A 25,902-nucleotide genomic window follows, 5' to 3' on the forward strand; every position below is an offset into this window, starting at 1 on the left:
AGTAACACAGGGACCAGCTTAAGTTCCAAAGTAGGAAGGTGTCCCCATTGTAGAGGTGTGAAAAGGGCTTATTAAGAGTAACAGAATTAAGAGCACTGGAGATAATGCATGTGATGAATGCTGTTATTAAAAAATGCTGCTTAGGCTGGACCCACAGCAGTGTAGTGCTTAAGGCTGTGGTGGCAATAGCTATTAATATGTTCAACACTACAGTATAGAAAAGTAGTGCCTCTTTTTTCTGATGAAAGAAAAGTGACAATTTTTGCACCCATGATGGTAGACAAAATACAATGTCAGAAGTATGGAAAAGTTAGGTCATTTCCACCCCTTTATATTTTATTTAAAAGTTATTGCACATGTACCACTACTTATAGTCTTACCAATGGTAAAGGTTACACAACAGCAATAAAATCTGTCTAATTACATTTATCAATAAAAAGACATGACCATGCCTTTCTAAGCAAATATATAAAGTCATAACCAGTATTTTTCTTGACCCTCTTAACCAGGTTTTCCAACCTTGGCAATTTCCAGCAACCATTGCTGAGAATTCTGGGAGTTGAAGACCACTCACCTTCAATTTGCTAAGGTTAGGAAGCAATATTTTTGACTGTTCATAATATATTCATTCAGAATTCGCATAGAGAATTTCATGAACTATGACTGTGGCTGATGCTGATTCTCATACTACCTAAAAGATAAATGATTTTGGTCCATGTATGTATTAATTACACCCTTATTATAAAAATAAGTATTAGGTTTCTGTAGAAAAAGTAGTAGTTCTGCATTTTTCCCAACTGCACAGTACAAGCCAAACAATATTTAAATTTTAATACTGTTACAGGTATTTAATATTACATATCAGTATTTATAATACCAATCTGGAGTCAGCAGATTGAAAAAATAAGTACCTCAAGCAAACATGAGATTCTGCTGCAGCCAGTTTTTCATAATATTGTTGTATGAAAGTTAAAATAAACATTTTTTTAGTTACAAGTATATGCATTATAAAATATTAGCAAGATGGTGGCTTATATATACACACTGTACATTGCCATTACAAAGTCTTAATAGCAGTAATATATAAAGTGGTTTTATTTACACAAAAATAATCTTGAGGAAAGCATCTTTACAATTGAAATAAATAAGAATTCAGTAATTCGTTTAAAATCTTTTTGCTCAGAATGGATCTGAACAGACTAAATGACAAAATGAAACTGCAAATAATGCCAGATGAAAAGTCAGTTGCATTCTGATACAAGTGCAACTTTACTTTTAGCTTTCCTGGAGTTAAAAGTACAAACATGCAAGATAGATAAAGCTACCCTACACTGTGGAGCAAAGCCAAAAGCAGAAACAGTCTATTGAAAATATATAAGAGTATTCACAAAAGATACAATGTATTTTACAATCTTTAATATATAATATTTGGTGATGTCAAATTTCTGATACCTGCATAATTTATAGAACAGAATTTAGCTTAATCAGGCCATCATTTCCTTTAGGCAATTAAACTACACAGAATGCATCAACATTTCATCTGAGCAAGCTTCATTGTCAACTTGTTCAAGTTTTGGTTCAAAAACTGGGTTGGGGATGGTGCAGATGGGTAAATTTTAGAATTGTCTCCAAGTTTTTTTTTCTTTCATTTTAAAAAAATGCAATAAAGATCATATACACTGATATAGAGTAGGTGTTCTGCATGATTAAGGAAAAAGAGCTTACAAGAGCTTCAAATAAATCTTGGAATACAGGCGAATATTGCTGCTTTTCATAGAATCAGATAAACAAAAGAATTGAGGAAGTTACTGGGAAAGCGTTCACAAATTCAAGGAGATTCTCTAGTCATCACATGTAAAAAGAAGTATTCATTAAAAACAAAAACAAAGTAAAGCAAAACTAAACATATGTTTTGGAAAAAAGTGATTACTGTACTTTCTTCTAATAGCAGTATATTCTTCAATGCCATCATTACGAAGCTTTACTGAAACAGTTATCATGTCTGATTCTGTCAGGAGACAGTACAATCATAACTGCCTTCCTGAGGGGGATGGTCTTCCTTCTCCAGTCCAATCATGTCCTCATCATGTCGAATTGAAGTATTAGGACCAGCCTCATTTTGAGGACTAGCGCTGTGGTTAGCTGAAATCCGGTTCTCCTCCACCCTTGGACTGGCTTGTTCAGGCACCCTTGATAGATTTGTAGGCTGAAAGACTTCCAGTGGTACCTGTTCCTCTGATATCTCACTCAGTTTCTGCAGTTGTGGCTTGATAATGGTTAAAAATGGCTTATAGCCAGGACTAAAGAACATAAGAAAAGAAAATAAGCAATCAGTTCGAACATTTTAAAACTGCAAATTCAGCAACTGTCCTTCTCTGGTTATTAACTCGGTGTAGTAAGCCAACTCAACAGGTGGATGCCCTTTGCACAATGAAAATATATACGGTGTTCAAATTTTCACTAAAATTGATCTTGGTTTCTATACTTATTTTTGTTTTTTTATGTCAACCTGCAAGTGGTTTTTCAATGCTTTTATCTGGTGGAGATGGTTCTTGTTTTTCTTCCCATCTAATCTACTGTCCTGGAGCTTCCTAGCCATAGTTAGGTATTGCAACCTACTGCTTTACTATGAGAAATATGCTCATTCAAGGTACCGTGCATATTATTGGATACATACTTCTCTGTTCACATTACACATCTTCAAATGTTGAAATAAGAACTCTTGTCAAATGTATTAATAGGAAAAGTCAGGCAGTTACAAAATAATTCCATAGATAAATTATACCAGGTATTACAGTGAGGGAAAAAATTATTTGATCTCCTGCTGATTTTGTACTTTTGCCCACTGAGAAGGAAATTATCAGTCTATAATTTTAATGGTAGGTTTATTTTAACAGTGAGAGACAGAATAACAACCAAAAATATCCAGAAAACAAAAGTTTCACAAAAGTTATAAATTGATATGCATTTTAATGAGTGAAAGAAATATTTGACCCCTTCGCAAAACCCGACTTAGTACTTGGTGGCAAAACCCTTGCTGGCAATCACAGAGGTCAGATGTTTCTTGTAGTTGGCCACCAGGTTTGCACACATTTCAGGAGGGATTTTGTCCCACGCCTCTTTGCAGATCCTCTCCAAGTCATTAAGGTTTCAAGGCTGACGTTTGGCAACTTGAACCTTTAGCTTCTTTCACAGATTTTCTATGGGATTAAGGTCTGGAGACTGGCTAGGCCACTCCAGGATCTTAATGCGCTTCTTCTTGAGCCACTCCTTTGTTGACTTGGCCGTGTTTTGGGTCATTGCCATGACCCATTTTCAAGGCCCTGGCTGAGGGAAGGAGGTTCTCACCCAAAACCTGATGGTACATGACCCCGTCCATCGTCCCTTTGATGCGGTGAAGTTGTCCTGTCCCCTTAGCAGAAAATATCCCCAAAGCATACTGTTTCCACCTCCATGTTTGACGGTGGGGATGGTGTTCTTGGGGTCATAGGCAGCATTCCTCCTCCTCCAAACATGGCGAGTTGATTTGATGCCAAAGAGCTCGATTTTGGTCTCATCTGACCACAACTCTTTCACCCAGTTCTCCTCTGAATCACTCAGATGTTCATTGGCAAACTTCAGACAGGCCTGTACATGTGCTTTCTTGAGCAGGGGGACCTTGCAGGCACCGCAGGATTTCAGTCCTTCACAGCGTAGTGTGTTACCAAATGTTTTCTTGGTGACTATGGTCCCAGCTGCCTTGAGATCATTGACAAGATCCTCCTGTGTAGTTCTGGGCTGATTCCTCACCGTTCTCATGATCACTGAAACTCCACAAGGTGAGATCTTGCATGGAGCCCCAGACGGAGGGAGATTGACAGTTATTTTGTATTTCTTCCGTTTGAGAATAATCGCACCAACTGTTGTCACCTTCTCACCAAGCTGCTTGGTGATGGTCTTGTAGCCCATTCCAGCCTTGTGTAGGTCTACAATCTTGTCCCTGACATCTTTGGACAGCTCTTTGGTCTTGGCCATGGTGGAGAGTTTGGAATCTGATTTGACTGATTGCTTCTGTGAACAGGTATCTTTTATATAGGTAACAGGCTGAGATTAGGTGCACTCCCTTTAAGAGAGTGCTCTTAATCTCAGCTCATTACCTGTATAAAAGACACCTGGGAGCCAAAAATCTTGCTCATTGAGAGGGGATCAAATACTTATTTCACTCATTAAAATGCAAATCAATTTATAATTTTTTGAAATGTGTTTTTCTGGATTTTTTTGTTGTTACTCTGTCTCTGCTAAAACAAACCTACCATTAAAATTATAGACTGATAATTTCTTTGTCAAAATCAGCAAGGGATCAAATATTTTTTCCCTCATTGTTTCAACATATAGAATACCTTCCTCAAACAGGTTAAGGTTTTGAATAAGTTAAACAGTATTATTTCTTTGTTTACTGTTGTTTCCTAGAAAAGTAGCTTAGATCATATGTATAGTGAAAGGAGGTTCATGCAACTCACCAGTCTACAGAAGCCCAGCTTTCTACTGCCTGCAGTCCTGTCTTAATGTTCTGCAACATCTCCCCATCAACCTCTGAAGACTGCGCTAGACTAAACACTTGATTGACGACTGAGGATTCTCGAAGGATGAGGCCTATGACCATGCACCAGTCCAGGCATCCTGCTTCCATGAAAATATGAAGCAAATACCTACAAAAAGACCCAAAGGCACTTTCTAAGGCAAAGAAATATTCCGTTTTCCCCACAGGATATTATCCTTGGTCCCCATCCTCTAAGAACAACTCAAAGGAATCCCAATGATAATACAAACTCGCATTTTATTTACCGCAGCTGAACTTGTGATTTGTGTGGCCCTTTGCTGGCTAGCTCCAAAGAGATATGTTCCAATTCAGACTGCGTCAGACTCAAGGTGGAATAATTTTCATCCACCATAGTCCAGTCTCCATCCACAATAGAGCTTGTTTCTGTCAGATCCGTGGCGGAGCCAATGCTCCCCTCATCACCTGTCAAATACAGCAAAACAAATACAGATGTTTTGGTTTCTCTGTGACTTATTTAAAGTGTGCGAAAAACTGCATCTCAGCAGTATAGAGTAGTGTACCTTTGGCTGTTTAATATTTTTATGGATAAATGTATGAGAATGCTTGTGGAATGTTAAGAAGCATGAAACCTGTATGTATTTTTGTATGTAGATGTCATGTTATCAAGTACCACATCTGCAGTGAACACTAATCTATGTGATGCACGAAAGTGTTTGTACCTCAAAAAATTAAGGTAACAAAACAAGTTGTGTTTCACTGGGAAAACTGAGTGAACAATCATAAAGTACACATAAATAGCCAAAATAGCAGCAAATAAATGACTTTACTAAGGAAGGGGAAATGGAGAAACAAAATTTAAAATATGTAAATGCTAGAAGAAAGGCTGAGGGCGGCATGTTTTCTGTTGCAAGGAAAAAAAGTTAAAATAGTTGTGTACTAGAGCATGAATCTCCCCAACGTGCAAAATGGAAATGAGAATTACTCTAGGTATGACTGTGATATGGGATACTTAAGAAGTGGATGCTATAAAACAAGAGATAGGATAAGAATGAGTTGGTGCTGAATAACAGTGAACTGAGTACAAACTAATTTAGTCATATAGGTAGTCCTCTTTTAACAAAAGCTCGTTCAACAACTATTTGAAGTTACGGTGGTGTTGAATGAGACTTGCAACTGTTCCTTGTAGTTGTGGTCATTGTAGCATCTCTTGGTCAGAGGATCAAGATTCAGGCAATCGACTTGGCTGTGTCCCTCAGTCAGAAGATCACCATGTGTGACTTTCACTGCCAGCTTCCAACAAAAGTCAATGGAGAAGCTGGCAGGAGGTCGCAAATGGTGATCACGTGACATCACACCCAACAACTATGTGAGATTTGCTTAATAACTGCAACTTCAACTGCCACCTTAAGAGGATACAGTCACATGACATTGTATTTTATGACCACGCTGCTTAGTGGCGGAGTTGCCGGTTCCAAGTACCTCTGTCAAGGAAGGACTATCTGTACAGAGAGAATGAATGTGAATCTAATAGCAAAGCAAATATACAAAGAGTAAACTTGTTGAGAGTAAGAGGGCTTTCAGGAGGTTGTGCTTAATGAATTCCTTAAGAACAACAGGTTAAGAAGTTTGGTCATAGTTTATAAGGACAGACCCATAAGGACAGTTATACTGAATGATGTTGATTTGGAACAAGACAGTTTGTTCTAGTAGTTAGGGCACCAGGCTGGAAACCGGGATATGGTGAGTTCCCTCCTTAGACCTGAAAACCAGCTGGGTGAGTTTGGGCCAGTTACTCACTCTTTGTTCAACCAATGTCACAGGATTGTTGTTATGGGGAAAATAGGAGGAGGAAGGAGGATTAGGTATGTTGACCACCTTGGGTTGTTTATAAAAATAATAAAGGTGGGATATAAGTAAACTTTTTTTCAATTTAACATTTATTATTCTTGTTCTGCACTTTGTGAGCACTGCTTACTCCAAAAGAGATCAGCATGGTCACTATACATGTACATATGCTATCTTGTGATGAAGTTCTAGATTGCTGCTGCCAATAGAATTCCTATTTTGAATTCATTCCAAATATGAACATATTATTGGTTTGTTTTTTTCCTCTGCTATTTAATCCTTCACCTTCTGCATTATTCCTAAGAAAGATGAAGAAGCAAAATGGCCATTGTTATATATGAAAAGTATATTTTTTATTTTCAGATAAAACACCCATGATCACCTAAAAGAAAGCCAAATATCAGAGTAAAAAACTCACCCACTTTACTTAACAAAGGTGAGAGAAATGCCTCCTGCATTTGAGGGCCGTGGGAAGATGCTGTATCCATCTCTCTTTGGGAGGAGCTGATGGCACCAAACCAGCTATGACTCCTTGGTACATCTGGGAGGCCACTGTCTATTTCCATGTTTAAAAAGCTGTCAGCAGACTGTGATTTTAAGAGTTGTTCACCTATTACTGGAAATGAAAGCATGGGAATAGCCTTAAACATGCTATTTAATATTTCAAGCTTAATTCATTTCAAGGACTTATAACCAACTCCTAGTACTTCGGGATATCTACCATGAGCTTCAGTATAGATTAATAAAACCACACACAGTGTAACCTGCACACAATGAAACCAAACCCGTTTATTTTCTTTCCTATGAACACTTTAACTGTAATATTCATCAGGTAGATAGTATCCTCTTCCAACAATTGCTTGCTATATGTTTTTATTCTTTGTTTAAATAGTTTAATTTCAAAGACTGAATTAAACATGTTTAATCTTAATGTGCTAATGTGCAGCATAACATGAATTCAAAATGCCTGCTACATTTGCCTCTATGGTAGTACCAACAATGGCTTTGGTACAAATATGAAAATAATCACGTAATGTCTGAAAACACAAAATGAAAGGTAACTGCACTGTAAGCTTCCATTTACTCTAAAGCTACATTTAGTTTCTGATAAATTAAACGAGAGTAAGGATAAGATACCTGTCCTACATTTTCCATTCTTCAGAGGTGAATTTATGGAGCACACTGGGATAATGGGAAATGGCCAAAGAAAATCATTGTGTAATTTCTTCAAGGCAGTCACAAAATCGTCCACATGGGCAGCTCTGTTACGCTCTTTGCACAACCAGCCTATCAACTCAAAGCCCAGCTGTGCAGCAAAACAACCAAGATCCTTAAGCCTGATTTCTTCCAGAAGACGTCGAGCATGTCTCCACAACATCATGTCAATATACATGTTCTCAGCACAATCACTTTCCTTGCTCAATCTACAAAGATAGGAAATAAGGAGGTTAACACCAAAAACAGACTTTCATTTTATTTGTTGATTTGGCCGAATTTTCTAGGAATCAAGTTGGAGTATTGTGAAATTTCAGCATCAAATAGAGTAAGTACTGTAGCATAATCTCTGTAATTTAATATATATATAGGCTTGATGCAATGAAAGATATAGCAAGAGTCGTATATTCTCTTCTACTTGATTACCTTTTCCCAGATGGGCCAGATGGCATGCTCAGGGTTTTTTGCAAGTTAAATTTGCCAGCTGGAAGTGTCTCTCCAGATTGAGACAAGCTAATACTGCGATGTCTGAAGAACTCAAAGCCACCACTTGAAGTAGGTTCCTACATGGAAGAAAGGATAAGAATAGACAGGTTGGAGAATTGGTTAGAGTTGGGCGGATGTCTAAATTGATTATATTAAATTTAAAGCAAAGAGCCAACTGGCTGAAAACTAGAAAAGCTGAGAGTAGGTTTTATGGTGAAATAAATATTTCTAATGAATTTCACAATAGTGAACTATTCAAGAAATCCTCCATCAAACAGATGCTCCCTGAAAAAATATCCACTTACTTATAATGACTTCAAAACATTTTAGATAGTAGTAACTTTTTTGCTTTCTTGTTATATTATGACATTAAGGTGGGCTACTCCTTCAGACAGGCTTAATGCTATATTTGATTATTTGTTAAAAAAAGGTCTATAACTTTTAGGATCAAATAGCTTAAGAGAAAAAACCCTCTGTCCAGGTATCTTGCCATTTGTTACCAAAACAGCATAGGCCTAGCTTGGACATCTTGCAGATTGCAGACATCAAAGCACGACTGCTAGCAAATAGTGATTCTGCTGATTCTGAGAGTGCTGTGCTAAAGTTTGAAAATATGACTCTTTCCCCCTATTCCCTTTGATCAAAATACCTGACCACCCAACTTCCTTTTAAAGGAATTTAAAAGTAACAAGCTAGAAATGGCAAAAGCAGTAGCACGATACGGATTGATGGAGTTATTTTGATTTACAAAATCAAAATTTGATTCACAATGCTTTTACCATACTTGTTTTTAGGACTAAAACAATGCATAGCCTAGTCTTGTGACACTATACACAAGCAAAGCTAAACGGACCCTTTGCTTAAGATGCCAAATAAGGGTTACAAGTTCTAGTTATCCTTAACCATCAAATAATCATGTTCACAAACAGTCATTCATTAATAAAAAGGACTATGGTTTAGTGTATGATTAGAATCCACTTATTAATCCATGTATCTGATAACTGGACAGTTAGCAAGTTCCATATGTGACTTGAACATTTTTCCCCCAAATTATATCTGGATTACTGTCAAAGACATTTATGATAAAGCAATTGTGTGCCTTTCAAACCTGAGTTGTTGGTGTAGTAGGAGGAGTCTCCGATTCTCCAGAGCCAATGGCTTTCAGAAATCTGATCATGTGCCGACAAAGATCCCACTTTCCTTTCTCCAAAGCTGTATTGAATAGCAGAGTTGCATGCTGCCTACTAACTGCTGGAATCTCCATATTCTGGAACCAATATAAACCACTTTTTACACTGATTCTTTTTATTTAGCATAACAATAAGCAAACAAAAAAGGCTGCAGATAAAAGCATGCATCAGACTTCACACCATTCATTTCATTGTCCAAGTCCAATAATTATGGCCCATGATTTTACTGTCCATGACTATGATAGGACTGCTAACTGGAAATGGCCTAGAGGCACCTATTATATGAATCAGCTCCTCTATATGGGTACTTACACAAATGACTGCATAATAGACAGTTTCATTCCCAAAGATAATTAGCATCCCTCTCTCTCTTTTTTTAATTTCTATCCTTATTTAATAAATATATACTTGTAAGAGACAAGGCTCTGTCAAAATAAGATGCCTGTGTCCTTTGGGATGCATGTTTAACACATCATATCACTTTCAGAATAAGATGAGTGAATACAATTACCTGCAGAATAATAAGGTAAGATGCAGCTGTGTCTAAATCCTGGGCCATTAAACACTCTTCAAACAAGTCTTTTGGATTTCCAACAGCAGCAAAGAGATAATTCCACAGGGCATATTCTGTTTTTCTAGCACAATGAACAACAGTCTGTAGGAAGAGGGGGAACTCTGTAATAAATTTAGCCACAGTGGGAAGGAGAGGATCGGGAATGGGATCCCGCGAGGTAGCTTCTTCTTCCAGCACTTCGTGGAGCATCAGTTCTAGTACATGAGGAAAATATGGTAATGCGGCACAAGAGTGAGCCAAAAGCAAGGCTTGTTCACCTAGGTTCCTCACCAAAAGCTGGCGTAAAATGTGATGGAGGTAGATCTGAGATGTTCTCTCAACAATACAGAAGGGGAAGAGGACCTCTAAATGTTCAACAGCACTGCTGTGAGTGTATAAACAGTCGTAAAGCACAGTGTCATTGACAGCACCAAGAACCAAGGCATCTTCAAACAAAACAGCCAAGGGGTAGATATTGATGTGGAAAGGCAGCATGATCCGTCTTGAAAGAAAGGAATGTGGTTTGCGATGGTCCCTGGGAAACAAAGGAAGCCAGACCTTCATACCTGATCCCCCACAGCTGAGCCACAGAGCCTCCAATAAGTGCCGTTTCTGTTTGTTAGAACGGCAGGTCGTCCAAACATTTTCTACAGACTGGGCAAGTACAACAGGAGCACAAAATGGCAGCTGAAAACATAGGAATAATACTAATTAGGCTATTTTCTTTTTGTCCCTTTTTACAAGTTATTCATCAAGTTTTATATGGCAACACATACACATAATTCTGCTGACATCTCATTCTTCTTTAATATAAGCATGATCAAATGTTAGTTTACTAAATTAACATAACTCTCTCTAATTTCCTCCATATTTTTTTAATATTATCCTGTTACTACAATGTATTTTCCCCATATTATTTTAAATAATCAGCAACACAGCTTATTATATATAATAACATAAATGGGTTACCAAAGTACAGAAATGAAGGAAAGGTTCAGTTAAAAATAATCTAAAGTTACAGTGCTGTTTACGTTTGCTACTGATATTAAATCCTTTATTTTTGTCTCCCTTTCTATATTTATTAAGGTATTGCTACAGTTCACATTGTTAGTTGTGTTTGAAAACAAACTTGTACATTAATCACTATCATACAATGTTGGGTAAGCAAGTACTATTTGAAAATAATAATGGAAACAAATTTAATTTGCACCTAAAAAAGGCAGTTACAGAAAAGCAATGTCACAAGAATTTCAAAAAGTTACAGTCATTCATTAACAAAGAACACTTTAGTTATAAGAGAAAAAGCTTTAGTTATAAGATCAACAAAGTATTACACATTTAGATTAATTCACAATGTGCATTCCTTTCAATGAAATTTTTCCATAAATTAACTCACAAGTTTCCTTTGGTTAGGACTACTCTCCTTTTCGCGTATCTGAGGACCTGATCGATCCCTCTGTACCATGATTAACTGTCCTGCTAAATTTAACATAATGCTCTCTGCTTCACAGGCCTTAAAAAAAACACAATGTTTATTATTATTTTTCAATTCTGCTGGATTTACTATTTTTCTAAAAGTTCAAACACATCATTATCAGCACTGTGTTTATAAAAGCATATTATTCAATTGCATTCAATCCACGCTGATCATAGACAAAAAGCTGATGACCCAACTGCCTTCTCCAAAAGGTAAAGCTGACTATCATTGATAACATTATATCCCTTATCTTTCCCAGTAGTTTATTTTTTATGCTGAACATCATAGAGCCATACTGATTCATCAAAAGTTTTACAAGTAAACTCTCATTCAGAAGAATAGCAATTTCTCAGTAGCATCACCTTTAAAACAAACAAAAAAACCCTACAGCAGGCACGCTAGCTGAGGAATTCTGGGAGTTGAAGTCCACAAGTCATAAAAGGGCCACGTTTGAAGACCCCTGCCCTACAGGAATCAGCAAAAACAGCAGCAATCCAAACCATTCCTTCATAAAGATAGTGTGTACATTAGGATGTTCAGGAAAATCAGTGTTAGTTCAAACACATGCATTTTTCTCGTCTCTTTAACCTGAAACACCATGATTTATCAGCCATATCTCCATCGTATATCTTGCCCCAACCATGGGGCAGATTTGATGAGGGACGGTGTTGTCTTATGTATACTATTTTCAAGTATAAAGTCTGCTTTCTCTAGCTTTAAAATAATTTTAAAAACTGTAGATACCTGCTGTTGCATTTTCAAGCTGATACCTGTCTCCGTTCTTACTGATGTTAAAGTAACAGACACAACAAGGAAAGGGTGAGGAATATAACGTGACATAGACACCTCTTGCAGAACCTGAATACTTGTAGTGGGATTAGGGCTGAAAGACAAAGAAAAGCCCAGTGGTCAGTCTCCTCCTAGCCCCAAATAAATATCTGTGAGACTTGAAAAGGTATTCTAATGTTTTTATTTATTAGTGTGATAATAATTTTCAGATAATACAACAATCCTTTACTAGACCAAGATATTGCAAATATTCCATGTAACTGAATAAAGCAAACAGCATTGAAAAGTAAGTCAGATTATAATATGCTATATACTGAATTATTAACTATATATATCTTTGGCAATTTTCTAATGCTTCTGGTTAAGGAAAATGTTTTCATTGTAAAGGTTAGCTTTGCTGAGTTCCCTAACATGAAGTATCTGCTGAGTTAAACATGACTGAATGCCTCTAATACTGAACTCTGGGTTATTGTTTACAAGGGGGCCACCTCAGAATGAACAAGAGCAAAAAGGACACCATTCAAATCTGCTTCAGAGAGTTTCACCAAAAGTTTCTTTCTCCCTAACCCAAGGGTAGGCAACCTTGGCTTTTATGACTCGTAGACTTCAACTCCCAGAATTCCATGCTGGCTCAGGAATTCTGGGAGTTGAAGTCCACGGGTCATAAAAGAGCCAAGGTTGCCTGCCCCTGCCCTAACCCATACTCTAAAGAAAAACAAAGTAAAACAAATTATGCAATAACATATTTGAAGTATACTTACCCATCAGATTTTCTTTTAATACTATAAAGGCAAATGGAACAGTCTGCTCTGAACAAAATTATGATGTCCCGAAAGACGCTGAGCAATAATGTTTCTGCCTGCACTTTGGTGATATGAGCAAATGCATTGTCCAGATTGGCTGTTCGTAAATATACTCTTAGCTGAAAGAATAATGAATACTTTTGATCACAAACCTATAAGGAGAATTTAAACTAATTTTCTAGCCTCCTCCTTTCATGACGAACTTATAATAAGGCAACCTGGCTGATCTACATTTTAACTAGATTTTTCAGGGAATGGATTTTTCATCTCTGTTGTGATACTAATATTCTTCATTCACCATCCCTTTCCTCCTTGAGATGAGAAAGAAAAAAAACTCTATATTTATCATGTTAAAAACACAATGCAAAAGTAATAATGGGCAGACATTTGAACAATTAAACTTACAATATGAAACAATATAACTTTCATGGAGGTAAACCTTTAGAGGGAGAATCCAATTTCTGAACTATCATACTCATAAGGAAAATGAGACTAACATCACGTTACTTATATTTGGACATAAAAATTTAGGGAATTTCTCTTATCCCAAGTATATCCCAATATAGCCTGCCATAAAACATCCTTGGAATTTTAGAATGAGTCTACTATCTCCTCTTAGTTTTGTTTGAAAAATAACACTGGGCATTCCTTATCTCAATAAGTTCATCAGTTCTGATAAAAAATATATTTACAAAAATTTTGGGGAGTATTAATTTTAACCCTAATACTTTCTGAGAACAGAAAGAAAAATGAAAATAACAAGTAGTTGAAATCTGGGACATTGTTACTGCTATGCAGGCAACAAAGTTTTAATATAACTATGTGACACGCAGATTTCTATTTAATGTTGCCATAAAAGTGCACCAACAGAAGAATTTCAGTCTTTTATATTCAAGGTCTGCCTTACCTCTTCCTGGCGGTCACTTAAGTTGTAACATGCAATGACAATGAAGTCATTCCACCATGCTAAGCCTCCAGTAACAGTCATATTTTGTTCCTAAAATTAAATGGAAAGCTAGAATTATTCAACTTTTTAAAAATCTACTGTTTACTCCAACCATCAAGTGTATAAACCTCAATGACATTCTATAAATTGGTAATAATATTTTTAGATAACAATGTTTCTTTCCCCATTAATTAATGTATAATCAGTCACTTACCTGGGTAATGTTGCCAAACAATTTCCATTTTTTGGAAAGCAGAGAGTAATGTGCAAAGCCAAATTTGCCAACTACAGCTACATTCTGCCCCATCTTATCAATGGCTGAAAACTAAACAAATGCAACTTGTTAGATCCTTGTTAACAGAGGAATTATACTATTTGCCCTATTTCATTAATAATAATTTCTAATACAAGCTGCCCCATCGAATTCATTTCTATAAAAAATGAAGTTTCTATCTCAATACAATATTGTAAAGTATTAACATTTTAAAACAACTTACCCTTATAGGCCAGTTGATTTCTAAATATATATTGTGAATCTTGAAAAAAAAGAAAAAAGCATTATGAAAAATTATTACAATTACCACACTTCATCAAAGTCAATAGATAAAATATTACATGGTTTCACCTGCAAATATTTGTTCCCATTTTCAGTACAAGATCTCTGGGTATTTCTATAGTGGATATTCAGCATTTTTTACAATATCAGGGTGACTGTAAAGGATTGTTTAAAATAAAAGGTCACCAATGATAACTACTAATGATAGGATTTGCATATAATTTGTCTCAAAATGTCTAAAGCTGAGTACATTTTGGTAGAAACAATGCTACAATAATTATGAATTTTAATAAAGAAAAATTAAGATTGGAAACATTGTGTTTTTATATCAAATATACTAATAATTTATTGTACTATGCAAACCTATTGGAATAATCATCTAGCACAGATCCTTCTATATTTTATTACCTACACTGGAAGTTTTTAAGAAGAGACTGGACAGCCGTTTGTCTGAAATGGTGTAGGGTTCCTGCCTGGGCAGGGGGTTGGACTCGATGACCTCCAAGGTCCCTTCCAACTTTATTATTATTATTATTATTATTATTATTATTATTATTATTATTATTATTATTATTATTATTATTATTATTATTATTATTATTATTATTATAAATTTTTAGTTCCCAAATCTGAGAGGTTACTTGATCTATGGTTATATCCTGACATGCATATCAGCTGTTGAATCTAAATCATTCTTTATTTTATGCCAGGGGTCTTCAAACTTGGCCCTTTTATGACTTGTGGACTTCAACTCCCAGAATTCCTCAGCCAGGCACGCTGGCTGAGGAATTCTGGGAGTTGAAGTCCACAAGTCATAAAAGGGCCAAGTTTGAAGACCCCTGTTTTATACCTTTCCCCTCATTGTAACTTTCTCACTTTGTTTTAAATCCAGCACTCGCTGATAATCACAAAGTCACAATTAGATAGAGGCCAAAAATACTGGGGACCCATTTCTTCCCTAACCTCAATAAAAATGGAACCATCCTATAGTGGTTCCTGAGAAATATTATAAGGTGAGCTCTAAACATGGAGCTATGACTTAATGCAGGGGTGTCAAACTGCTGACCTGCGGGCCGGACATGTCATGCGGAAGCCACGCCCACCCCATTGCCGGCAATGGCAAAACAGTCCCGATACGTTGCGTGATGTCACAAGTTTGACATGTCTGACTTAATGTGTGGTTTGGCCCTTAAGGAAATCAGGTGTTTGGCATTCTTTCTGCTGAGAGGTTACTTGCCTGATTAGAAACATTTTAATCTTGAAAAAAAATATATCTTAAAAATTCACATGAATATTTACCCATCTGATAGCTAATGACTTTTTCAACAGTCTGTCCTCCTATGTTAAATGATTTGGTGGAGTATTAATAGCCAATCTGATTTATTTTTATTTGCTTTCCCCCCCTTCCTACTGCAAAGAACATTCAAGGAATTGAATGATGTAAAACAATTAAAAACCCAATGAAACAACTATAATAATACTATAAATAAAAAAAACTGGCTGAAGAACTAGTCTTTAATTCTTTTCCTGAAATGTAAAACTGGTGACTAAAATTCCATAGCTTGTAACAATCCACAAATGGATGGTTGTAAGTCAAGGATTTCGTCTACACTATTACACGAGGTCAAATTATTATCAAATTTTATTTGCGTCTATATCTTATATATTTATTGGCATATGTATATTTATTGGCATGTATATATGTGCATTCTATCAGGAACATAAGTAAAAAAATTCAGTTAGGAAGTTTTAACAGTAAAGATATTTTGATCCTAATAGACAATAGCAATTATAGAGCTATATTATGGGAAAGCCACACTCAAAGTTCCAAGCAGTTTAAGACGTAGCCTTGGGAAGTCACTAGTTTTTAATCTGGTCTTCTTTCACAGCAAAAGCTGACAGGTTTTCAAAAAATAAGATACGAAAAGGGAAGCAGTCAAGTGCCAAGAGAAGAAGTTACCTGTACAACATGCCAATGTCTGTGCCCTAATAAAGTGCTTAAACCCTGAGAATCTAAGTTCTCATATGAAAATTGGCCTCTTTCTCTGACAGTCTTATGTTCAGCATGTGCTGAGGAACTTCTAGGATTCTGAGCTTGCACTACATCACCACAGTTCAAGTATAAGCGATCTTCTCCCTGAAGGAGGACCTGCTCCTGGCTGCTCTGTGAATAAACAAAAGAAATCAGTACTTCAGACAGTGAGGAATAACATAAAGTTTCAAAGAAAATAAGAAAACCAAATAAAATTGGAAAAAGATTATTTAAGAGTGGTAGCACTTTCATGTTTCAAATGTTTGCACAGCCGTATTATTATATACAATTTCATTTACGTTTTAAAAAAAACAATTTTAAGATAATCCAAATTAGGCAACGTTTTGACCAAAAAGGTAATAAAATTGACCTAGGACTACAAATCATCAAACATGAACCATTACTTACTATGCAAGGATTAACTGCGAGTGCACTTTTGATGAACTGAAATTGCAAAATACCAAAATGCTGTCCTTTGTTTTTGCTCTCAGTCACTGAATTTCCAAAATTATTTGCATCGATTACCCATAAATGATAACCTTCTGATCCCCAGCTCTAAGGGAAAAAAATAAAAAATAGAGTGTATCATTTATCATCATTCTGAGCCGTGGCGGCCCAGTGATTAGAATGCAGTATTGTAGGCTCACTCTCCTAACTGCCAGCAGTTCAATCCTGATCGGCTCAACGTTGACTCAGCCTTCCATCCTTCCGAGGTCAGTAAAATGAAGACCCAGATTGTTGGGGACAATAGGCTGACTCTGTAAACTGCTTAGAGGAACGCAGGGGGTTGGACTCGATGACCTCCAAGTTCCCTTCCATCATCATCATCATCATCATCATCATCATCATCATCATCATCACTACTACTACTACTACTACTACTACTACTATTATTATTATTACTATGAAGCAGTATAAAAGTCTAAGTGCTATTGCTATTTAAAACAACTAAAACACTGGAATAAAGAAATACTGTCTAGAATTTTTCTACTCAAAAGAATGCTTAATATCAAGTTGACACCAATAAGTGTAATGAAAAGCACATTTCTCCTCCTTTATGTCTCCCTTTTCCACCATTTTCAGATATTTTCACCATTCTATATACCTCTCAGAGCCATGTGCTAGGAAAAACTGCAGACAAAATCCCTACCCAAAGGTCAGGCATATTCTGTGAAATATCGGTAGTATTTGCAGAAAAAAGTTATCCAAGACATATTCCAGTTCCTATGAACTGAATGGTCTTATTATTCTGGCAGAAGGAATGACATGCTGTGATTTTCTAAGATGCTAAGTCTTATGAACCTGAATATTTGTCTTTGTGTAAATTAAGTAAATTAAATTAAGAAAGTAACTTGAAAATATCTGGATTGTAACATAAATGCAGAAAGAGGCTCAACTTAAGTAAAGTGGATAAGTCCAGGTTAATTTATTTGGGAAAGTATTAGAATAAATTTTAATTGTGTGTGCCTAGATGAGGGAGAAAAAGAGACTAGTAAGACAATAATAAATGATGCTCACCATAGAGCTGATCTTTAGAGGGTCCTTTTTAGTACCATCAGTTTGATGACTAAAATGAATAGCATAAACAAAATATTACATTTAAATATTGGATATTAAAGAGAATTTGTCTTTCAATTCACTACATACATACTAATTAGGAGGCATTTTTAATTCTGTTTCCAAGTCCCTCCTTTTCATCCTTGATATATTAAACCAAAATAGGCAAGAAAAATAGGCATTATATAACAAATATTTCAGCAACCCTATTCTAGGGATTTTTAGTATCATTTGTACTTTTCTATTAATTTAGAAGTATCACATCAGATAGGTTTTCTCAACTTCAACAAGTCTACTAACCACGAGGAAGCTCTTCTGTGGCTATTAAAAATAGCTCTGAATTTCATGGTATACATCACACATAAAAACATAGATCTATATTTTGTACAACAAAGACTGAAGGGAAAATTGGTTTTGTAGTTGCAGACATGTTAAACATTTCATTTATTAAAATATTGTGCAGAAAAAAATGAGCCTTTTACTTTACTAACTCAGTCAATAATATATACAATATGAGATATTAAACAGCTAAGCAAAGAAAAATAGTTTTAAAAGCTTTGTGTAGCAAATAAAAAGTTGAAGAGCAGGTACATATTTTGGTTAAATTTCCTAATATGAAACACAAGTTACTTACATAAAGTCACCTCCTAGAGTACAAATAAGATGGGCTCCAAATACACTCCATAAAGACAGGCCTCCACATTCCCAGGTCACCATAACAACACAATTATCAGGAGACCATCTGATGAGTTTAACAGCCCCTGTTTTGTTCCAAATATCTATTGAAATACAAAAATTGTCGGCAGATTTTAAAAAAAACGTTTTTAACATTTTTAACTATTTTAAAGATGGGCAGTAGTTGAATAGTGTTTATTTAATATATTTAACTCTCACTTTTCTTCTGGAAATTCAAAATGGCACACAAGGGATTCAATTCAATCTCATACTTGTTATTCTTTCGGGATCAGAAAAAGAAACTTAGTTACAAGTGAAGAAAAGACTGTAGTATATTGGCTCTGTGGGAGCGGTGATATCCCACAAAATATTAATCCTAACAGGATGCAATTTAATTTCATTAAACTCTGCACAGTTTCATCCTCCTCGTGAGATACATAGAAGTAATGCACAAAAACAGAGTGAGAAGTCATCAGGATTAACAGAAAATGCATATCCACATTCTGCCCTCCCTCTTTCCTCTGTATAAATTATTCTTGCTCAAGGATATGAAAAACTTCACTGGAGCTCTTAGCTTAGCTGTTGTAGATCTTGGGAGCCTTGCCACAATTCCTTTCAAGCAAGTAAAAAATATTGGAACAGCATAAGTCAGTGATGGCGAACCTTTTAGAGACCGAGTGCCCAAACTGCAACCCAAAACCCACTTATGCATCGTCGAGTGCCAGGTGGGTGTGGCCCATTGGGTGAGTGTGGCCCATTGGGTGGGCGTGGCCCATTGGGTGGGCGTGGCTGCGGTAGTAACGGCAGACTGGGTGGGACTAAAAAGTTCAATCAATCAATTCCAACTTTGCAAGATCTCTTTTTTTCCTGCGAGAAGTTGAAATTGACTGATTGAACCTTTTTTTTTTTTTGTACACAGCGGTGGAGGTCTAAAGCGAAAAGGTTTTATAAAACCCAGCTGAAGGCCTAGGACTGAGTGCCGCCTCTGGCACCAGTGCCATAGGTTCGCCACCACTGGCATAAGTGAACCTTATAACTGTTTCCAAGCAGTTTCTCTACTTCTCTAACAAGCCTGTAGTCAGAGTACGATACCGAAAAATGCAAAGTAAGATTTATAACTTTCTAAACTATGTGCTAGATGTATAAATGTTGGTGCAAAGGGAACCTTTTTTCCTGGTAACTAACTACTCGATTTTTCTTTGCATGACTAAGCAAACAATGCATTGACATTGAGTAACTAGTAGAACAATCTGGGTTGGAAAACCATTATGGCCACTAGATTTTTTTAAAAAAAAAGAACTATGGCAAACACAGCTCTTTCCTAACCTCTAGAAATTTTTTAGATTTTTTTTCAGCTCACACCTGCTAGTTCTATTACTGTTAACAAACAGCTGATGACTCCTCCTTAAAAGAAAAAAAATAACTGTCTTTACGCAGATGGTACAGCCATGAGCACAACAGCCTGACTGTACTTTATGATGGTTGATAACAATATTTTAAATTTTGTCAGAAATATATTGTCTGCTACAGAACTGTACAGGATATACATAATTGAATGAGCATTGACCCAGATGATTGGATATGTAGCTTAGCCTTTTTTTACGAACACTGTATGCCAAACTGTTTACTTGTTATAAATCAATCAAGGAGGGATATTACCAAAAAGATGATAAACAATCCAATCTGAGCTTTAATATAATTGGGCTTACCGGGATATTGCTTGGGTGTTAGTTCCAGTTTGTGAGACAGTTGCATGGCCCCTGTGGAATGATCTATTGTATACACTTGCACAGAACCACTAGAAAAGAAAAAAACCACAAACAATTCTGAGATAAGAATTTTAAAATTAAGCTGATTAGATGAAAATCTGAATTGAAAGACTGTCCACTTCATATAATTAATTCAAATACAGATAGTCCTCAATGTATGACCACAACTGAGCCCAAAATTTCTGTTTATTTGCTAAATGAATTTTGCCCTATTGTATAACCTTTCTTGCCTCATTTGTTAAGTGAATCACTGCAGTTGATAAGTTAATAACCCAGTTAAGTGAATCTGGCTTTCCCATTGACTTTGCTTGTCAGAAGGTCGCAAAAAGGTGATCACATGATCTTGGGACACAGCAAAAGTCATAAAAATGAACCAGTTGCCAAGCATCTGAATTCTGATCACATGATCACGGTGATGCTGGAAAGGTTGTAACTGTGAAAAAGGGTCATAAGTCACTTTTTCAGTGCTGTTGTAACTTTGAACTAAATGAACTGTTGTAAGTCAAAGACTACCTGTACCTCATTAGTGTCAGAGGGAAACAGATGTCATAATCATATTAGGGCTGTGCAGAGAGCTTGACTAGAAGTGTCGGGCATAAATGTAGCATCTGCAGGCCTTCCTTAAACCAATTCTAGATTTAAGATAGGACTTATTGAAAGAACTGCTAATAGGTGCTACATGAACATCGTGCATCCAACTGAATCCATTGGGATCTACTAGATCAGGGCTTTTCAACCTTTTCACCAATTGTACCACTTTTAGAATATGGCAATATTCAAGTACCACCAGTCGCCTAGCAAGGTGTCAAAAACTTGATGACCAAGAAAAGCAGAAAAAAGTGATAAAGTACAGGTAGTCCTGACCCCCCCTTTATATCCTCTGTTCTCTCCCCCGCTTTAATATCCTCTCTTCTCTCCCCCCCTTTATATCCTCTCTTCTCTCCCCCTCAGCAGGACCCAGGCAATGCCTCACGCAGCTCCAGCTGAATCTCTGCATGAAGACTGCGTGAGGCTGCCTGCCACCCCCAATCAGCTGCAGCTGCGTGCAGCAATCCTGGGCTCTCAGCAGGACCCAGGCAATGCATCATGCAGCTCTAGCTGAATCTCCACCCGAGGACTGCATGAGATTGCCTGCCATCGCCAAGGCTGCCACCAATCAGCTGGAGCTGTGCGCTTTGATCCTGGGCTCTCAGTAGGACCAGGCAACGCCTCGTGCAGTTCCAGCTGACTTTCCCACAAGCCTGTGTGGCGCTGCTGCCACTTCACCTCATCCACTTTTACACTTTTTTTTACACATTTTTTTACAGTGGTGTTCAACCCGTTATACGCGTACCACCTGCAGGTGCCAATGTACCACTGGTGGTACGTGTACCACCGGTTGAAAAGCCCTATACTAGATAAATAAATATGCACAGTGCTTGTTAGATTGGATTGGTTGGCTTTCTTATTTATTTCTTCACATCCAACCTTTTTCTACTTTTATACCATACAGCAGATAACTTAGAAATGCAATGAATAGTCAATCTTTTAGATAACAACAGAATGATCTAATATTCTGGTAAATTATTTTCACAGTACCATTTCATATTACAATATGAGAAATGGCCTTCTTGTAATTCAGAAAATTTGAAGAAGTTTAAGAAAGGGCAACAAGGGTACTTTTAATGCACTAAAAACTAAGTATTATGAAGAGAAAGTGAAGGCATTTGGCACATTTAGCCTTGAGGAGAATGCAGTGGATATGATGGCACACCTCAAATATCTGACAAAAGAATGTCAAACATGTTCTACATGTGTGTAGAATATAAGGCAAATAATAATCAACTTATATGAAGGCAAATTGTACAAAAAACCTTTGTACAAATATTCAAACAATATTTCTTTTTCAACACCACTACTCTAAAATGTTTTGAACATTTTACAAGAAAAAGAAAAGCAGTTCAGAGCAAGCCTTTTGCTCCTTTGTTTTTTAGCCTTAAGCATATAAACACGGCCTAATAATCCATTTTGAGTGCTATTTACCACAAACCTTAGCTGCAGGAATGAGGATGGTGATTATTTTAATTCCATAATAAACAATGGAAATAATAGCTAACCACACTTTTTGCAGACTAATCCTGGTTGGTCTGGGCAAACAGACCTGATAAGAAGCAACAGGGGATGAATTTCCTTTAACATTAAGTCTATTTTTATTATAACAATAGCAAAAATACACTTCTCTGGTTACTGGTTTGAGACGTTTTTCTACAACCATGCTTATATAGTATAGGCTTGACATCTAATATCGCTCAATGAACATAACAGATTTGCTGCACTTGGGAACCTGAACATTGATTATTATAGCAACAACTGTTAATGTACAAAATACAAACACCATTAATTTAAAAACAGCGGAATTGAAAAACATGCACTTCCGCCAACCCTATTAGATAACTACGTAATTAATTAAATTAATAACTTCATTTACAAGAGATAGTTTTCCCCATGATATGATACACTTTGGATTTGCATTTAAAAGCAAAGGTAATGTCCTCTTATAGAAAGAATGGTAATTAGGAATTCAGGAACTTTAGCATAGTAATAATTTTATACTCAAGATAATCTAAAAAGAATATATTCCACTTCTGAGTTAAGCTGTTCAACTTACTTTGCACAGCCAAATGCCATTAATCTGTACTTGTTGTTTATAGCCACACAAGTCCCATCGAAAACCTCCTGTGCCCAAACACCATGGAGTTGCTGCAAGAATATTTTATTCAAGTTATCTGTTTAGCTTTCAGCACATTGTGTTACATCTTAAAATGAGGTGTGGCCTATATGCTCTTTTTCAATTGATACAAGTTTTAAGCTACAGTGTAAGTACAATATCAAGCATTTTGAAATATTTATTTTATATAGTGCTAAATGTTAAGCAAAGAATGTATAAATGATGCACATGAGAACAACATACGTATTTCAAGGAAATAAATTTACAAAGAACAAAATGATATAGTTCAAATTTATTAGAATATAACAATATGAGATTATGAAACAATCAGATATTCTAGAAATATTACTTGTCTATTTTCTCCTTTCTTTATAGGGGTAATCTTCCATTAATATTTTACTGCCAAAAAATGAATCTTATTTTATTTATATATTTCTGTAAATTAACCCTATCTTCTAGTAAACAAGGCTAACTATATACATTTTTACAATTTCTCAAGCATAGCTCAAATATTATTAAATGGACCGATGAGAAAATATTTTGATATATCTTGGAAAAGCCAATCAAACTATTATTGAACTACTGAGAAATCTTACCTCGGCTGTGAATCCACTTGACATTGGTGTAATAAAACCAACTCTACCATCATTAAACACTACGGCAAATCCATCAAGAGTAGCACAGTATTCCATATTTCTTATGTGCACATTTTCAAAACCCAAAAAAGAACCTGGTAAAGAACACAGTTATTAAAAGCTGCCATTATTAAAGTGCAAGCTCTCTTCATCAGTTCTATTTCCATATAAGAAATGGGAATTGCTTTGAATTAATAAAAATATCAATTAAATTTTAATTCAGAATCTCCACTTTTCAACCATATATAAGAAATACCTCTAGATGAATGTAGATCCACTGAAAATGGTACTGTACAGAGATTTATGGCTTTCCTTCCATTCGTCAAGCCATTCCAGTGAATAAGATGGAGAAGACCATCAGCCGTAGCAATGATCAGATCCTCTAGCATGGACTGTAAACTACAAGCAAGGCACATTGTTTTATCAGACATTTGATACAAAAGAAGTGAAATTTTTACCAATACATCAATTCTATTTAGAACTTTTAAACATTTTTATAGACATAACCCAACACCACCTCCAAGATCTGCTCTAAATAATTCTCCAACTCATTGAAGCAGGATGTAGGGATGGAAGGACAAGAATTATTGAAAGTAGCCCTGCATTCTGCTAAGAGAGGCAGAGTAAATCGGAAACAGACCTTTGGACACTACTTTAGAGCTTCCCAACTATCTGAAATTAATCAGAGTGGTATATACAGTTCCCCTTCTATTAAGCATTCAGAGCAGAGAGAGATACGATGTTACATTATTTCACGTTTGCATGTACAAGGTTGTACATGGTTTCCATCTCCTTTACTTTAAGGGAAAAGGAAATGTTCCATTTTTATACAATGTATATATTGTGTTTTCAGTTACATTGGTCACCATTAGGAGGCGTTACATGGCCAGATTGGTCCTATTTGGGACATGCCACCCAAAGGTAGCCAGTGGGGCTTCAATGGGGTTCAGACCCTGCATTGGCAATTGAGCTCATGAATGTTTGTACTTTAGATAACTATAGATATAGTACAGACTGTATACAAGTGGTCCGTTGACTGCTTGTTCAGAGATATGATGCCATTGAAAAAGGAGACTCATAAGCAGTCTTCAAAATTGCAGCCTTCACAGCATCTCCAAAGTCACATGATCATAATTTAGTCACTTGGCAAGCAGTGCATATTTACAGTGGTTGAGGCATCCTATGGCCACGTGATCACTATTTGCAATCACCACAGCCAGTTTGCAACAAGCAAAGTCAACAGAGAAGTCACAGGAACTTGCAAGCTGCAGTCACATGACCTTGCACTTAACCTGTGGTGATTCACTTAAGAAACACCGCTAGAACTGATGTAAGCCAGTGCAGTCAGGTGACATTTCAATTAACAACCACTCTGCTTAGTGACATATTTTGTGGTTCGTAAGTGAGGACTACTTGTACAGCGCAAAAGCTCCATGTCCTGGCACTCAGTAGAGCTGCAGGAAAAGATATACAGAATCTGTCCAAACAGTATAACCAGTTTATCTGCCCTTAAGCTCTCAGAGCCCTTATATCAGAGTTTCTAGAAATTTTCTTGGTGGGGGTAGCTGTAGTATTTCTGATTAAAAGAATTAAATAGTAGATGGTGAGAAGATCTACTAAAAATTCTAAGGAACTGCCAAGCAAATTGATACTCTAAGATGACATTATTCACTTCTGCTCTTAATTATACTATAATCTGATAATGCTGCATTATTAATCACCTTATTTCCTGCTTTTCTGGTAAAGAATTTAAATATATACGTTGTTAGTCACTGTACCTGGTAATAGCTGCTTGTAAATCTAGCACTTGTTTCTTCTCTAGATTTAATGATGGAGCACATTGTTCTTCCTTATAATACGGTGTTCCTTTCAGATGGGGGCTTCCTCTTTTAAAAAAAGAATCAACAGTACTCAATACATTTCCCCCCCAAGTTCTACTGTATATATTAATATACTAATTCAGCCTGTGGTTAAATAAATCCTTAAAATAAATCTTGATCTGAAGATATACGATAAAGCAAAACATTCCAAGCACCCACACACATTTCTATTACAAGCTATGGTCCTGAAAACAATTCTTATAAAAAGGCCTGGGGAGACCAATACTCAAGTCTAATTCACACTTTT

General features: G+C 36.2%; 1 protein-coding gene across 1 annotated transcript in view; it reads right to left on the reverse strand.

Moving 5' to 3' along the window:
* Nucleotides 1–304: 304 nt before the first annotated feature.
* The window catches only part of RIC1 (RIC1 homolog, RAB6A GEF complex partner 1), a 47,712-nt gene continuing 22,114 nt past the window's right edge, over nucleotides 305–25,902 (reverse strand). Inside the window, exons 4-26 of the mRNA XM_015820619.1 lie at nucleotides 25,554–25,661; nucleotides 24,032–24,174; nucleotides 23,737–23,870; nucleotides 23,081–23,172; nucleotides 20,374–20,462; nucleotides 18,624–18,768; nucleotides 17,951–17,999; nucleotides 16,841–16,987; nucleotides 16,361–16,564; nucleotides 14,342–14,380; nucleotides 14,059–14,169; nucleotides 13,806–13,895; nucleotides 12,857–13,017; nucleotides 12,051–12,189; nucleotides 11,226–11,342; nucleotides 9,788–10,516; nucleotides 9,195–9,353; nucleotides 8,027–8,163; nucleotides 7,523–7,809; nucleotides 6,804–7,001; nucleotides 4,825–5,002; nucleotides 4,500–4,688; nucleotides 305–2,300 (exon numbers count right to left, since the gene is read on the reverse strand). Of these exons, the coding sequence (XP_015676105.1) occupies nucleotides 2,012–2,300; nucleotides 4,500–4,688; nucleotides 4,825–5,002; nucleotides 6,804–7,001; nucleotides 7,523–7,809; nucleotides 8,027–8,163; nucleotides 9,195–9,353; nucleotides 9,788–10,516; nucleotides 11,226–11,342; nucleotides 12,051–12,189; nucleotides 12,857–13,017; nucleotides 13,806–13,895; nucleotides 14,059–14,169; nucleotides 14,342–14,380; nucleotides 16,361–16,564; nucleotides 16,841–16,987; nucleotides 17,951–17,999; nucleotides 18,624–18,768; nucleotides 20,374–20,462; nucleotides 23,081–23,172; nucleotides 23,737–23,870; nucleotides 24,032–24,174; nucleotides 25,554–25,661 (3,934 nt within the window). The 3' untranslated portion in view covers nucleotides 305–2,011. The remainder of the gene's footprint in view (nucleotides 2,301–4,499; nucleotides 4,689–4,824; nucleotides 5,003–6,803; nucleotides 7,002–7,522; nucleotides 7,810–8,026; nucleotides 8,164–9,194; nucleotides 9,354–9,787; nucleotides 10,517–11,225; nucleotides 11,343–12,050; nucleotides 12,190–12,856; nucleotides 13,018–13,805; nucleotides 13,896–14,058; nucleotides 14,170–14,341; nucleotides 14,381–16,360; nucleotides 16,565–16,840; nucleotides 16,988–17,950; nucleotides 18,000–18,623; nucleotides 18,769–20,373; nucleotides 20,463–23,080; nucleotides 23,173–23,736; nucleotides 23,871–24,031; nucleotides 24,175–25,553; nucleotides 25,662–25,902) is intronic.

Source organism: Protobothrops mucrosquamatus, unplaced genomic scaffold (genome assembly GCF_001527695.2).
Source record: "Protobothrops mucrosquamatus isolate PMUCROS unplaced genomic scaffold, P.Mucros_1.0 scaffold1151, whole genome shotgun sequence".
NCBI classification, from domain to species: Eukaryota; Metazoa; Chordata; class Lepidosauria; order Squamata; family Viperidae; genus Protobothrops; species Protobothrops mucrosquamatus.